Raw genomic sequence first — 14,972 nt, forward strand, 5'->3', positions numbered from 1 at the left:
ACCATGAGAAATGCTGGGCTAGATGAAGCACAAGCTGGAATCAAGATTGCTGAAAGAAATTTCAAATACTTCAGATGTGCAGATGACACCACTCTTATGGCAGAAAGTGAAAAAGAACTAAAGGGCTTCTTGATGAAAATGAAAGAGGAGAGTGAAAAAGCTGGCTTACAACTCAACATTCAGAAAACTCAGATCATGGCAACTGGTCCCATCACTTCATGGGAAATAGATGGGGAAACAGTGTAAACAGTGGCTGACTTTTTTGGGGGGCTCCAAAATCACTGCAGATGGTGACTGCAGCCATGAAATTAAAAGACACTTGCTCCTTAGAAGAAAAGCTATGACTAACCTACACAGCACATTAAAGAGCAGAGACATTACTTTGCCAACAAAGGTCCGTCTATGCAATGCTATAGTTTTTCCAGTGGTCATGTATGGATGTGAGAGCTGGAGTATAAAGAAAGCTAAGTGCTAAAGAACTGATGCTTTTGAACTGTGGTGTTGGAGAAGACTCTTGAGAGTCCCTTGGACTGCAAGGAGATCCAACCAGTTCATCCTAAAGGAAATCAGTCCTGAATGGATATTCAGGACTGATACTGAAGCTGAAACTCTTGGCCACCTGATGTGAAGAACTGACTCACTGTAAAAGACCCTGATGCTGGAAAAGATTGAAGGCGAGAGAAGAAGAGGACGACAGAGGATGAGATGGCTGGATGGCATCACTAACTTGATGGACATGAGTTTGAGTGAGCTCCGGGAGTTGGTGATGGACAGGGAGGTCTGGCGTGCTGCAGTCCATAGGGTCGCAAAGAGTCAGACATGACTGAGCAACGGAACTGAACTGAACTAAAAGGCTACTTTCATTTCATTCTTCCCAGAGTCAAAGATTACTTACAACTACTGCAACAGCATTTCTAATAATGCCTCTGCATAACTACAATAAGTAATCATAAATACTCTGATGTCGTACAGTCAAAATATGGTGTGCTGTTTGTTAAATTTCTTCTGCCACCTAGAGGGCTGAGTCTCTAAAAGTTAGAATTCCAACCATTAAGCTCCCCAGAAATACATCTGATTTTTCTTGAGTGGTTCACAAGCAGTGCTCAATGGAACCATACATTATCATTGTCCTCCTAAGTCCATAAACTGGGGGAGTTTCCAGTCGATTGACAGACGGTGCCATCTTGGCTTAAAGGTAAGAAGTTTAAACTGTGAAATACTCCACACTATAGAAATGACGCTCAGATGGCAGAGCCTGCAGCAGTGGGACAGACACTCCTTGTGTTGCTGAGTGTCTCATCCCTTCAGGGATGTCAGCTGGCTGGGGTCTCTTGGCACATCCTGCACCAAGCACCTTCTTCCTGATGATCTGCTTAGTGTCAGTCTGTACCTCAAATTCACAGGAGCGTGTTAAAAACAGAATGGAGGGAATCATACTCCCTGGTATTTAGCCGAATGAGTTGAAAACTTCAGTTCAGTGGCTCAGTCGTGTCGGACTCTTTGCAACACCATGGATGACAGCTCACCAGGCCTCCCTGTCCATCACCAACTCCCAGAGCTTGCTCAAACTCATGTTCATCAAGTCGGTGATGCCATCCAACCATCTCATCCTCTGTCATCTCCTTCTCTGGCTTTCAATCTTTCCTAGCATCAGGGCCTTTTCAAATGAGTCAGTTCTTCACATCAGGTAGCCAAAGTATTGGAGCTTCAGCTTCAGCATCAGTCCTTCCAATGAACACCCAGGACTGATTTCCTTTAGGATGGACTGGTTTGATCTTCTTAGTTCCACATAAGCACCTACACACGGCTGCTTATAGCAGCTTCAGTCATAAATGCCAATACTTAGAAGTAACTAAGATGTCCTTTCATGGGTGAATGGCTATGAATGGCTAAGAAAACTGTGGTACATTCAGGCTGTAGACTATTATTCAGTGCTAGGAAAAATGGGCTATCAAGCCATGAAGAGACACAGAGGAAACTTAATGCCTATTACTAAGTGACAGAAGTCAATCAGAAAAGGCTGCATACTCCATGATTCAAACCACATGTCAACTGGAAAAGGCAAAACTATGGTGATGGTAAAAAGACAAGCAGTTTCTAGGGACTGGAGGGGAGAAAGGGATGAACAAGAAAAGCATACAGGGTTTTTAGGACAGTGAAATACTCTATATGGTACTATCAATATAATAATGGAATCGTGTCCTCAAACATTAGTCCAAACCACTGAATGTCCAATATCAAGAGTGAACTATAGGGCTTCCCTGGTGGCGCAGTGGATTAGAATCCGCCTGCCACATGCTGCGGAGCAACTAAGCCCGTGCACCACAGCTAGGGAAGCCCAGCGCCTACAGCCTGTGCTCTGCAACAAGAGAAGGCCCGGCAATGAGAAGCCCACACACCACAGCAAAGAATCCACCAGCTCTGCTCACTGCAATAGAGGAAGTCTGTGCCCAGCAACTAAAACCAAGCGCAGCCAAAAATTAATTAGATTATTAAAAAATAGTCAGTCAGTCAGTCAGTTCAGTCGCTCAGTCGTGTCCGACTCTCCGCGACCCCATGAATCACAGCACGCCAGGCCTCCCTGTCCATCACCAACTCCCGGAGTACACTCAAACTCATGTCCACAGAGTTGGTGATGCCATCCAGCCATCTCATTCTCCGTCGTCCCCTTCTCCTCCCACCCCCAACCTTTCCCAGCATCAGAGTCTTTTCCAGTGAGTCAACTCGTCGCATGAGGTGGCCAAAGTATTGGAGTTTCAGCTTTAGCATCAGTCCCTCCAATGAACATCCAGGATTGATCTCCTTTAGAATGGACTGGTTGGATCTCCTTGCAGTATAAGGGACTCTCAAGAGTCTTCTCCAACACCACAGTTCAAAAGCATCGTTAAAAAATAGTGGAAAACATAAATTTTTAAAAAGAGTGAACTGCAATGTAAACTACGAACTGGGTGAGGATGTATGGCTTCACTGATCACAGTAAACGCGCTGCTGTGGGGGGGCTGTTGATTCTGGGGGGGGCTGTGCATGTATGAGGAGGTGGGTATATGGAAACCTCTGTACTTTCTGCTCAGTCCTGCTGTGAACCCAACAATGCTCTGAAGAATAAAGTCCACTAAAAAAAAAAAAAGAAGGCGTAGGGAGAAGAATATACTCTTGATTTTAACCAGCTGCTTATTCTTATTCTATTGTTTATATATTTATGGAATCCATCCTTTCCCCTTTGACCTGCAGTACTGAATACATTTAATTCTGCTGAGATAAGATGGTTTCCGTCACTGGGAAGGAGGAAACTGCAGTTCTGACAACAGAAAAAGAGTTACAATTTAACTACTGGACAGGTTCCATCATGAACACAAGTACAGAAACTCAGGCCTCCACAGTTCAGTTCAGTTCAGTTCAGTCGCTCATTCGTGTCCGACTCTCCGCGACCCCATGAATCACAGCACGCCAGGCCTCCCTGTCCATCACCAACTCCCGGAGTACACTCAAACTCATGTCCACAGAGTTGGTGATGCCATCCAGCCATCTCATTCTCTGTCGTCCCCTTCTCCTCCTGCCCCCAACCTTTCCTAGCATCAGAGTCTTTTCCAGTGAGTCAACTCGTCGCATGAGGTGGCCAAAGTATTGCAGTTTCAGCTTTAGCATCAGTCCTTTCAATGAACACCTAGGATTGATCTCCTTTAGAATGGACTGGTTGGATCTCCTTGCAGTACAAGGGACTCTCAAGAGTCTTCTCCAACACCACAGTTTAAAAGCATCAATTCTTCGGCGATCAACTTTCTTCACAGTCCAACTCTCACATCCATACATGACCACGGGAAAAACCATAGCCTTGACTAGACACACCTTGGTTGGCAAAGTAATGTCTCTGCTTTTTAATATGCTATCAAGGTTGGTCATAACTTTCCTTCCAAGGAGTAAGCGTCTGTTAATTTCATGGATGCAATCAGCATCTGCAGTGATTTTGGAGCCCCAAAAAATAAAGTCTGACACTGTTTCCACTGTTTTTCCATCTATTTCCCATGAAGTGATGGGACCAGATGCCATGATCTTAGTTTTCTGAATGTTGAGCTTCAAGCCAACCTTTTCACTCTCCTCTTTCACTTTCATCAAGAGGCTTTTGAGTTCCTCTTCACTTTCTGCCATAAGGGTAGTGTCATCTGCATATCTGAGGTTACTGATATTTCTCCCAGCAATCTTGATTCCAGCTTGTGCTTCTTCCAGCCCAGCGTTCCTCATGATGTACTCTGCATATAAGTTAAATAAGCAAGGTGACAATATACAGCCTTGACGTACTCCTTTCAAACCTTACCAAAAACAAAAACTCCGGTTCCTAGGTGGTGACTGGGAAGGTAGGTGGGGCAGAGGTCAAAGGAAACAAACAGGAGAACGGAGTAGGAAGTTGAAGACAGGTCTGGCCTTGATTTATTTTTCTGAGAAATGGATATTATTTTTAGAATGTCAAAGTAACTCCCGTCAATTACAAGATGACTTCAGATGTGCCAGTAGGCTTCCCAGCTCTGCCCCTCACCCTGGGAGACAAGGAGCAAGTCATTTCACTTTTTTGCAAAACCTGTTCCCTGGTAATTACTGGGCCACACACACACACCCAGGCGGGGGTACCAGGGGGAGCCAGTGTGGCTGCCTCAGCTCCCAGGCTGAGGGTTTCAATACCCTTCCTCCTCCAGAGGTGCCAGCTATGCAGGGTCCCAGGCCAGGTGCTTCTCTAGATAGAGAACTATCTGTCTGCAAAGGGAAGCCTGTGGAAGAGACCCACAGCCTCCTCCTCACAGCCTGTGGAGGTGAACACGGACCCACAGCCACGTTCTCAGCTCCTGCTTGGAGCCAGGGCACAGGCACCAGGACATGGTACAACACATCCACCCCGTCATCTTTTCTAAAGAATGCATGCATCTGCCAGACAGAAGTGTGGGATTCATAATTACACACTCCACCTGTCTTAAAAAAATAAAAACATCCAAAACACTGAAAAAGTAACTCTCAAATTTCTCATTTGGGGGCCAAAGGCTGAAAAATAAAAAGCCAAGCTGCTGAAGCAAAAGGGGAAGAGGTGACCTCACACATCACAAGTCCTGCTTCAGGAAGCCACAGAGCCAACCAAACTCAAATCTGACGAAGATTTAATAATTGAGCATTCTTGAAGGACTACCAACTGCTTCATAATGCCGCTTGAAACTTTTAACAGTAACATAAAGTTACGCTGGGCTTCCCTGGTGGCTCAGCGGTAAAGAATCCACCTGAAATGCAGGAGATGCAGGGGACATGGGTTCAACCCCTGGGTCGGGAAGATCCCCTGGAGGAGGTCATGGCAACCCACTCCAGTATTCTTGCCTGGAGAATCCCACAGACAGAGAAGCGTGGCAGGCTACAGTACATGGTGTCACAAATAAACAGACACTAGTGAAGCAACTTAGCATGCACGCACACACAGGTATGTCAGTTTAGAAACTGTATACTTAATTAGTTTATTTTAAAACACAAACATCTAGGCTGTCCAGCCTAGACCCTAAGGAGAGAGGGCAAGGTGACCCTTTGCAGGCAGCCCAAAGGGCATGGCCTGGATGCCAGCAGCTCATCAAAGTTTGCTGACTGGGGGGCTCCATACTGACCCCCTCCTCCTGAGCACTTCAGGGAAGGGTGCTTCACCAGCCATGGGGGAGCAGGAGCTGGACAGGCAGCGGGGCTGTGGAAAACTGAGGGGCCTTCAGAGGCCTGCAGACAGTCTCCTGCCTGCAGGAGTCAGGAAGGCCATACGCAGCCCCAGAAAAGGAGCTGAAGGCCAGGTGGAGTGAAAGAGCAGCCAGCCAGTCCTCTGGCTCCTGCAAGAGTGGGAGGGACACACGGGCTGAGGGGAACACCTCCTTCCAACGGCAGCTGGTCATTAAGCTGCTGAACAGGGGGTGGAGCTACCTGGCTCCAGGGCTTACAATACACATTCTCCAGCACTCAAAATCCAGATCCAGATCCCTGGGGTTGGCACATGGAAACATCCTTCCTACCCAGCCCCACTTACTTTATGAAGAGATAAAACAGGCAAGTAGGTCCATGAGAAGCAACACTCCAATTTCTGAGTTCACCTGCTTATGGCTTATCTGGAGCCTAGCTGTGGCACGAGCTCAGAACCCTGAATTCTCGGATCCTGCTAGACTGGTGGCAAGAATCTGGGAGTAAGGGCAGGGAGCAGAGAGCTATGAATGCCTAGGAAGTCAGGGTTTTGTTTTCTGTGTTTGCTATTTGATAACAGGAAGCTGTGGAGGCAGACTGGAGTGATACCTAAATCTCCCTAGATGAAAGCTCTTCATCTCCTAAAATAAGCCATTCCCCAGACTTTTACTGCTGTAGGAAGAAGGCAGGAATTGAGAAGCACAGGGCAAGTCAAACTGCTGAAAGCACCTATTTGCAAACATGCCTTAACATTCAGACCAAATATGTGATGCAAAGGGCAAGCCCAATGTCCCTGTTTGTTCCAAGCAAGGCCTATAAGCCCGAGAGGTCTGGTAAGCCGGGTATGCTCGGTCACTCAGTCATGTCCAACTCTTTGCTACCCCATGGACGGCAGCCCTCCAGGCTCCTCTGTCCATGGCATTTTCCATGCAAGAATGTTGGAGCAGGTTGCCATTTCCTCCTCCAGGGGATCTTCCCGTCCCCGGGATTGAACCTGCATCGCTTGCATCTCCTGCATTGGCAGGGGGATTCTTTACCACTGAGCCACCAGGGAAGGCTAGGCATCCCTGAAGCATGAATGGCTCTAGTGTCTAACATAGGAGGCTTAGGGAAATAGTCACTCGGTTGACTGCCAAGGTAGTAAGAACCAAAAAACAGATAGAACCCTTCATGTCTTCCATGCTCAAAGGCAGGCAGCCAGCCTCCCTCTCTGCGTCAGGCTCGTCCTCCCAGCAAGGGTGGATCTGGGCCTGGACACTGGTCCTCTTGCTTTACAGGCAGCAAACGTAAAAATGAACAGACGGCATGCTGCCACACCTGTCCTACACAGAGCAGCCCCACGTGTGCCAACTGGAAGTGTGAGCCGAGCCCTGCCAAGATCCATGACCATCAATACACAAGCAAGTCTCCACTTGCTTGTTCCTGCAACACATAACAATGACTGGATGACAGCCACAGTTGAAGGCTGTATTCACGTGATCTGACATAAAATGTGGCTGTCTGGGATGCAAAAATGTTACTGGCGACAGGGTAGAGGGTGTTCAAAGAAATAGGCGATGTCCTGGTCCTTCATGACGGCTGAAAGGGGGTCACAATCTGAGGCTGGAATGATGGCTGATCAGAAGTCAGGGCACCTCACGTCCACACTGTGGACAGAGCCAGCCCAGCTTTCAACATGTGCCCCAGTGTGAGTCCCCAGAGCTCATCAGAGCAGAGCTCCTTCTCACGTGGGACTCTACATGGCCAACTCGAAGCTTAGCAACGGGAGGAATTTATTTCATGACAGTGATTTTCAAAAGTGGACACAGACAGACGACAGCTAATAACCTTAACACTGACACTTTTGCCACTGGCGGCAGCAGCCGTTTTTAATCCCACAGGCCTTTCCTACACATAAGCTCTGCTGTCATCCTGTTACTGCTCTTCCCACTGGAGGAGTTCAGAGACATTAATGAATTACCACAGTCAGAAGTTAGTTGATGGGGAGCCAAAGCAAACCCAACACGCACAACCAAGCCAGGTGCCTCCTATTATAAAGGCCCTGGGAACCCAGTATCCCATGTGGTCTTTCCCAAATATCTACAAGGCCCACCCTGCCTGTCATCCAAGGTCAGACACTGGCTAAAGCAAGAGCTGGGGTTCACCTGAGCACCCATCCTTCAATGAGCCAACTGTGGATGCTGGCAGTGGCAGAGTCCAAGGAGCGTTCTCTGTTCCAAGACGGGCTGTGGAGGCCACAGAGACTACATCTGAAAGCAGATCAAACAGGAAGGGACAGAGCGCTGACTCAGTCTGGCTCAGGGCCCTTTTGGGTAAGCCTGGGGCCACCTATTCAGGCTACTCTGTCCAGCAGCCCACAGAGGGGGCACCCCCACCCTGCCCCCGCCATCACCCCTGTGCCCAGGAGCCAACCCTCCTCCAAGAACAACCGCACTCCTGGGCATGAGACCACCAACTCTACTCTAGTGCCAAGTCAACATAACACACTTTAAACTCCCTAGTGGGATTAAATCACTGTAGCCAAAAAGACAAAAAAGCTCTGGGCAATGTTCCTCTGTACCTTTCTTCAAACTCACTGTGTCTCTACTACTCAAGCTGAGAGCCTGGCAGGAGGTTTGCAGATCACGCTCCCAGGCAGGCTGTTGTGCAAAGCTGAGTTCAGTTCTGAAAAACAGGGCTCTTGTGCTCCTGGAAGAATATGCAAGTACCACAACAAAACGTTCTATTGGCTGTTAAATTGCTTTGGGTTTACAAATTCACAAATGGCTCTGTCCAGTACCCAGTTAAGAAATCAGAGTACACAATTCACTTGGTCACATCTTATCAGCAATACGGCACAGGCCTTTTGATGATGAATAGGCATGTGGATATTCTTAGCCAGGCAGCTAAAGGAAAATGACAGTGACTCTCCAACATCTGTAAGTACTTGCAGCTTTATTTCCTCTCCCAGTTTATTTACTCATGACGTTTCCAAAAGGGGCTGCCTGCTTTTCCATCACCCAAATCTGAGCACTAACACTGCAAACATCTTTAGGGATGCTTACTTTCACATTAAATGTGTTTCAGCTCTGGGATTACATTTTAAACGTATATTCTCATCCCTTCCGTTACCACACCCTCGTTTTTCCTGGCAAAGCCTTTAGAGTTTAAAATCCAATGAAGACTTTTCATCCTGTCAGAATAAAGCCATGTGGGCAGCATATGTCTGCCTCTCACACATCCCTCAAATTAAAGTGGGTTTATGACCACAAACATTTTGTATTAATCAACGTTTCCGCACACCCACGCCTGAAAATCAGATTAAAATCTCATTCTCCAACTAGAATTCCTTCTGCAGTCCACAACTTCCTCAGAAAATCTCTCCAAGCTTGGCCCTTCATCCTTGCAGCCTCAAAGCATGTGGATTTCATTGTAAATTGCTTGCTGCTTTCGACCTGGACCAAAAGTTGAGTTTGAAAAGCCCAAGAGCCAAAAATTTGGCACCAAACAGGTTTTAGTTAAACATATTTCCAGGAAAAAGCCAACTTTCTGAGCAGTACAGAACACTCAGGCCTTTGTGACTTTCCATGGGTCATCCCTGAGTTTTTTCTAGCTTCAGGGTTTCTTCCTCCAGTGACCACCCCTCTAGAAGTCCCAGCAGAGTGTCTAGGTCAGAGGCCCAGACATGCCCTTATATGTACCAAAGGTTTTCAACAGCTCATTTAAACGTATCCAGTGTTTTTCAATGGAGAAGAGGGGCCACCACACTCACTCCCAAAACAAAGCTGCACATGGGGCTCACTCGGAAATATCTTAGGCTTTGGTAAATCTTGGAAGGCACCTCTTTATTCTTGTTATCTTGCTTGACAATTTCAGTCTCCCCGCACAATTCATTACAAATATTATTAATATTATTACGTATACAACGTTGACTACCTTCCCTAGCAGGGTTGGGGTGGGTATTATTATTCTTGGGGGTACCTGAGGCTCTAAAAGGTTAGGTCACCCACAGCCAGACAGCTAAATGGCAGAACAGATTAGAACCTAGGCTGGCCTGGCTTAAAATCCCCTGCTGCTGCCAATCTGGTCTGCCTCTCTACCAGCAACTGCCTCCAGCTCTGAGAGAAGTCTCGGGTCCCGTGCGGCCCGCCGGGGCAGGTCTAGATGGAGGGTCTTGAATGACTTCCTTCCTTCTCTCGGCGGTGCTCCACAGACTCCCCCGAGGAGCCCCCCAGCCCCCGACCTGCGGCTCCAGGCCGCCCCTTCCACCCACCCGGGTTCCTGCGCCTTCTGTCCAGCCCCTGACCGCGCGTCTGGAGCGGACGGCTGCTAGCCGGCAGGTGTCTGCCCGGCCGCGGGCGCCTCGCGTAGCCGGGGAGGGGTGGAGAGGACGCCGGCCCATCCGCACCTACCTCGTCCCCGAAGCGCACCACCTTCTGGCCCGTGGGCCCGCGCAAGCCAGGGAAGCGCTGGAGCTCCTCGGGGTCGCCGGGCGCCGGGGCGCTCGGCCCCACCAGGCACCGGTCGATGATCTCGTCCTGCTGCGCCGGCGGCAGCCGCGCCCACTCGGGCCCGTACTTCTCCCGGATCTTCTCCTTGTCCTGCATGATCTTCCTAGCCATGGGGCTTAGCGACGAGAAGTAGGTGAAGCGCTTCCGCTCCCGGTCGTCCAGAGGCCGGTTGGCGCTCATGACGGCCGTGCGCGAGGCCGCAATCGCCGCCGCCATGGACGCCATGCCCTGCCTGCCCGCAGCTCTCCGCCCCCGCCCGGCCCGGCCCCCGGCCCCAGCCCGGAGGCCGCAGCACCGCCCCCGGCCCGCCCCGCGAACAGCGCCCTTCCGCCCCCGAAGCCCGGGCCGCCCCAGGAGCCCCGCCTCCGAGCCCGCCCAGCGCCTCTCCCAGGGCCCCGCCCTGCGCGCCCCCACCCTGCGAGGGCCGCGGCCTGCGCCCCACGGCTTCCCGAACCTGCTCTCCGCACTCCCACCCCGGAGCCCCGGTCTTGGCGCCCGCACTCCGGGAACCCCGCGTCCCCCGTCCCGCGTCCCGCATCCACCCACCGCGCGAACCCCGCCCTACGCGCAGCTCCCAGAGCTACCCTCTTACGCCTCGTTGCGTCCTCCAGATCGGCTCTCTCATGTATTCCCGCGCTGCCCCCACTTTTCGGGGCTCCCCTTGGCCAGCGCAGGAGGTGACTGGCACGTCCCCAGGTCCGCGCCTGGCAGTCTGATGGGATTGTTGCTGGTGACCGCCATAGCGCCACGTGGTCACTAGTTTGACAAAGGAAACTTTTCTCCCTCCCATGTGCCTAAGAAAGACCGGCATTTCTGGACCGAGCCACAGGCCACCTTATTCTTACCCCTTTCTCAGCTGAGCCATCTTTTTCCTCTTTCTTTGAACTGTCCCCAAACTTGGACCAGGGTCTTGGCGCGGTGAGCTGATAGAAGGATTGGACTCGGGGCCGAGAGGACGCCGAAGATAGGAGCTAGGGAGACTGGACTAGTGTCTAGAGTGTTGAAAGAATATTAATTTCCGCGGCTCCAAAAGAGAGGAGTAAAGTAGCTCATAGTGCCTTTCGCTAGAAAGGAGTTAGAAACTGCCGGGCAGGCATCTGGGGCCCGCGGGCTAGCACCTGTACTTCGTTTTGCTTTTGCAGGTGAAGACTTCTTCCCCAAACCTGTCGCGTGGTCTTTACTTTCTCCAAGATTCCTTTTGCAATCTCAGAAATCACAAGAACTCTAGGCAGCATGATGTTTGCAAACAAACTGAAGAGCAGCAGGAAGTTTTCATAGGCAGAGAAGCGACATCCCAATAGTGTGGGGGGCCAGGTGTGCCATTTTGAAGTATGACTCAGAGCACAGCCATTAAAATTATACAGAGTCCTCATCTGCTTTACTGTCTGGCTGGTTTGAACAAGACTGTAACAGGGCTCAGATGAGAATTAAATGTCCACGTTTAAAGCAAAAAAAAACAAAACCTGCATTTCAGCTGTTACTTAGGGTCATTGCCTCTGAAGTAACACTTGGATAATTCTGAAACTTATATAGTGTTATAAATATCATTGTTACCTCAAATAATAATAATAAAACTCTTGGATAATTCTGAACACAGTTGTGGCAATAACTTGCAAAATTCTGTTTTAAATGTGTGATAGCTTTATCTTCTGGCTCAGAATTCCTTAGAAAATATTTTTAGAATGTCATAAATGTGACAAGCTCTACAATAAAAGATATTGCTATCAAGTGTTATTAGCATACCATATTGAAAAGCAGTGGAAAAAACCACCAAATAATTGCTGGGGTTGCCCAGTATTTGAAGGACTACTTATCAAGCCAGGAGGTTGAGTTTTTTAGTACTAGTCTATTTCTAGATAAGTCTATGCTATATAGGTCCAATCTGAATCCTTCTTTCTCACCTCGAACACTTGTTTAATAAGGTGGGTAGGTTGCCATTTCCTTCTCCAATATATAGGTCCAATCTGAATCCTTCTTTCTCACCTCGAACACTTGTTTAATAAGGTGGGTGATGTTTAAAGATGTATTCTTGAAATTAACATATTTGAAGTTGCTTTGAAATTCACATAGAAAGAGTTCAGTGCTGTTAGAAACTTGGTCCCATGTGGTTTTCATAGCAACTGCAGAAATAAACGGTCTTTGCAAAAAAGCATAACCCAATTAAGTGTTTAGATGAAATATAATTTATTACCAGAGAAGTCATAATATAAATGCAATATGAAACAAATCAGGGACATCAGCCAAGCTGTAAAATCCATGATGTGGGTAATAAGAGGTAGCTAAAAGAAAATTTCTTCCATATTATAATAAACTCAAAGGAATTAAATAATTTTGCTGCAATTAGGAGATAAATGGATGGAGAGATAGATAAATAGATTCAGAGAAGTAAAGATAGCTAAACTCCAAATATGTAATAAGGTAAAATAGTGGGATGATTCTAGCACTAAGCATCTTTCTTAGGCAAGAATTTGGATAGGGGCAGCCTGCCTTGTTCTTTGTGGATTTGACTTAGCCAGTGAGCTCTTTACCAAATGAAGAGACGATCATGTGGTCACTGACCCTCTGAAATGCTTTAAAACCTTGCGCTGTTCCAAACATCATTTCTTTATTCATCAACATCTTATTGAGGTATTTGCTGTTTGTTCCCAGAATTCTTTTCTTAGAGACTGTATAGAGACACATACCAAAAACTGCTTTACCTAAGGATTAAGTCTTAAACTGTGGAGTTCTTTCTTGGCACACGCCATTTCAGCTGCTTTTCTCAGAAAGGTTCTTGAATCCCTACCAGAATGTAAACTCCACAATAGGGAGATCCTTATCTGTCTTGTTTACTCTTGGGAACAATAATGCCTCCTGATTCAGAGTAAGGTTTCAAGTGACTATTTGTTGAATGAATTATGAATGAAGAAATGAATCAATGTTACATATTTCACATTATTGTCCCCTCTTTACAGATAAAGATACAGGGGCATCAAAGGAAAAAACTTGCCTGAGATTATCCTCCATCACCCCTCATGGGATGGAATGAAGAGAAACAGAACAGTGGTCCCTTTGCCTTTTTTAAAATCTCTTAACATTAGATTAATGTGTCTAAGGTTAATCACTGGGTTATTGATAATAAATTGGGTTTATGGCTATGATTTATTAAATCTTCTAAATTACTTGTTAGTAAAACACAGCATTAACATTTTCAGTATAATAATTGAATACCCAATATGATCACCAACATTTCCATTACACAGCTGACATCTTGGCTAATAGTTGCTGTCCTGGAGCTCCTCTCCCCAGGTCAATGCCTTCCTTTAAAAACTATTAACAGATGGTGGGAATGCAAACTAGTACAGCCACTATGGGGAACAGTGTGGAGATTCCTTAAAAAACTGGAAATAGAACTGCCATATGACCCAGCAATCCCACTGCTGGGCATACATGCTGAGGAAACCAGAATTGAAAGAGACATGTGTACCCCAGTGTTCATCACAGCACTGTTTATAATAGCCAGGACATGGAAGCAACCTAGATGTCCATCAGCAGATGAATGGATAAGAAAGTTGTGGTACATATACACAATGGAATATTACTCAGCCGTTAAAAAGAATACATGTGAATCAGTTCTAATGAGGTGGATGAAACTGGAGCCTATTATACGGAGTGAAGTAAGCCAGAAAGAAAACCACCAATACAGTATACTAACACATATATATGGAATTTAGAAAGATGGTAACGATAACCCTGTATCAGTCCAGTTCAGTTCAGTTCAGTCGCTCAGTTGTGTCCGACTCTTTGCGACCCCATGAATCACAGCACGCCAGGCCTCCCTGTCCATCACCAACTCCTGGAGTTCACTCAAACTCATGTCCATCGAGTCGGTGATGCCATCCAGCCATCTCATTCTCTGTCGTCCCCTTCTCCTCCCACCCCCAATCCTTCCCAGCATCAGAGTCTTTACCAGTGAGTCAACTAATCGCATGAGGTGGCCAAAGTATTGGAGTTTCAGGTTAACCCTGTATACGAGACAGCAAAAGAGACACCGATGTATAGAACAGTCTTTTGGACTCTGTGGGAGAGGGCGAGGGTGGGAAGATTTGTGAGAATGGCATTGAAACGTGTATTACCATATGTGAAACGAATCACCAGTCCAGGTTCGATGCATGAGAGGGTGCTCAGGGCTGGTGCACTGGGATGACCCAGAGGGATGGGATGGGGAGGGAGGTGGGAGGGGGGTTCAGGATGGGGGACACATGTACACCCGGGGCAGATTCATGTCAATGTATGGCAAAACCAATACAATATTGTAAAGTAATTAGCCTCCAACTAAAATAACTAAATAAACTATTGACAGAGACACAAACAGCAAGCTATCCCCCAAGGTTCAAGGTTGCCCTGGGGGCACTTCTGGGAATCCTGGGGGCTGCCAAGACCCAATGGCTTTGGGGAAAAGTCCAGAGGCACTGAAATTGGGTGCACCTGAAGTGGGGCGCTGTGGCCAGACACCTGGCCACCACAGAAGTGCTCAAAACCTGCTGAAGCCTAGATTCCTTCACTTTTGGTAGGGGGTAAACTGTACCAGCCTTCAGGGGTAGCGTGTCAAAAGAGGGAGGGTGACCCACGTGAAAGGCCCTCTCTCCACCATGCCAGTGAAGCCAGCCCTTTGATATTGCATCCACCTGGCCTGTATCTGTTATGGTTCTGGACAGGTTAGGCCCCCTTATGTTTGGTGTTTCAGGAATGAGGTCTTTGTAGCCGAAGACAAGGGCGGGGTTCTTTCCTCTTCTTTCTCTCAACCACCACAAAGTG

The 14,972-nt window shown here is 47.8% G+C and overlaps 1 protein-coding gene across 1 annotated transcript in view; it reads right to left on the reverse strand.

Moving 5' to 3' along the window:
- C12H1orf198 (chromosome 12 C1orf198 homolog) overlaps positions 1-10,451 on the reverse strand; it is a 35,098-nt gene extending 24,647 nt beyond the window's left edge. The window contains exon 1 of the mRNA XM_055425832.2: positions 10,077-10,451. Within this exon, the coding sequence (XP_055281807.2) occupies positions 10,077-10,400 (324 nt within the window). The 5' untranslated portion in view covers positions 10,401-10,451. The remainder of the gene's footprint in view (positions 1-10,076) is intronic.
- Between the last annotated feature and the right edge of the window lie 4,521 nt (positions 10,452-14,972).

This window comes from Moschus berezovskii, chromosome 12 (genome assembly GCF_049115385.1).
Source record: "Moschus berezovskii isolate FMDL1 chromosome 12, NW_MosBer_1.0, whole genome shotgun sequence".
Classification (NCBI taxonomy): Eukaryota; Metazoa; Chordata; class Mammalia; order Artiodactyla; family Moschidae; genus Moschus; species Moschus berezovskii.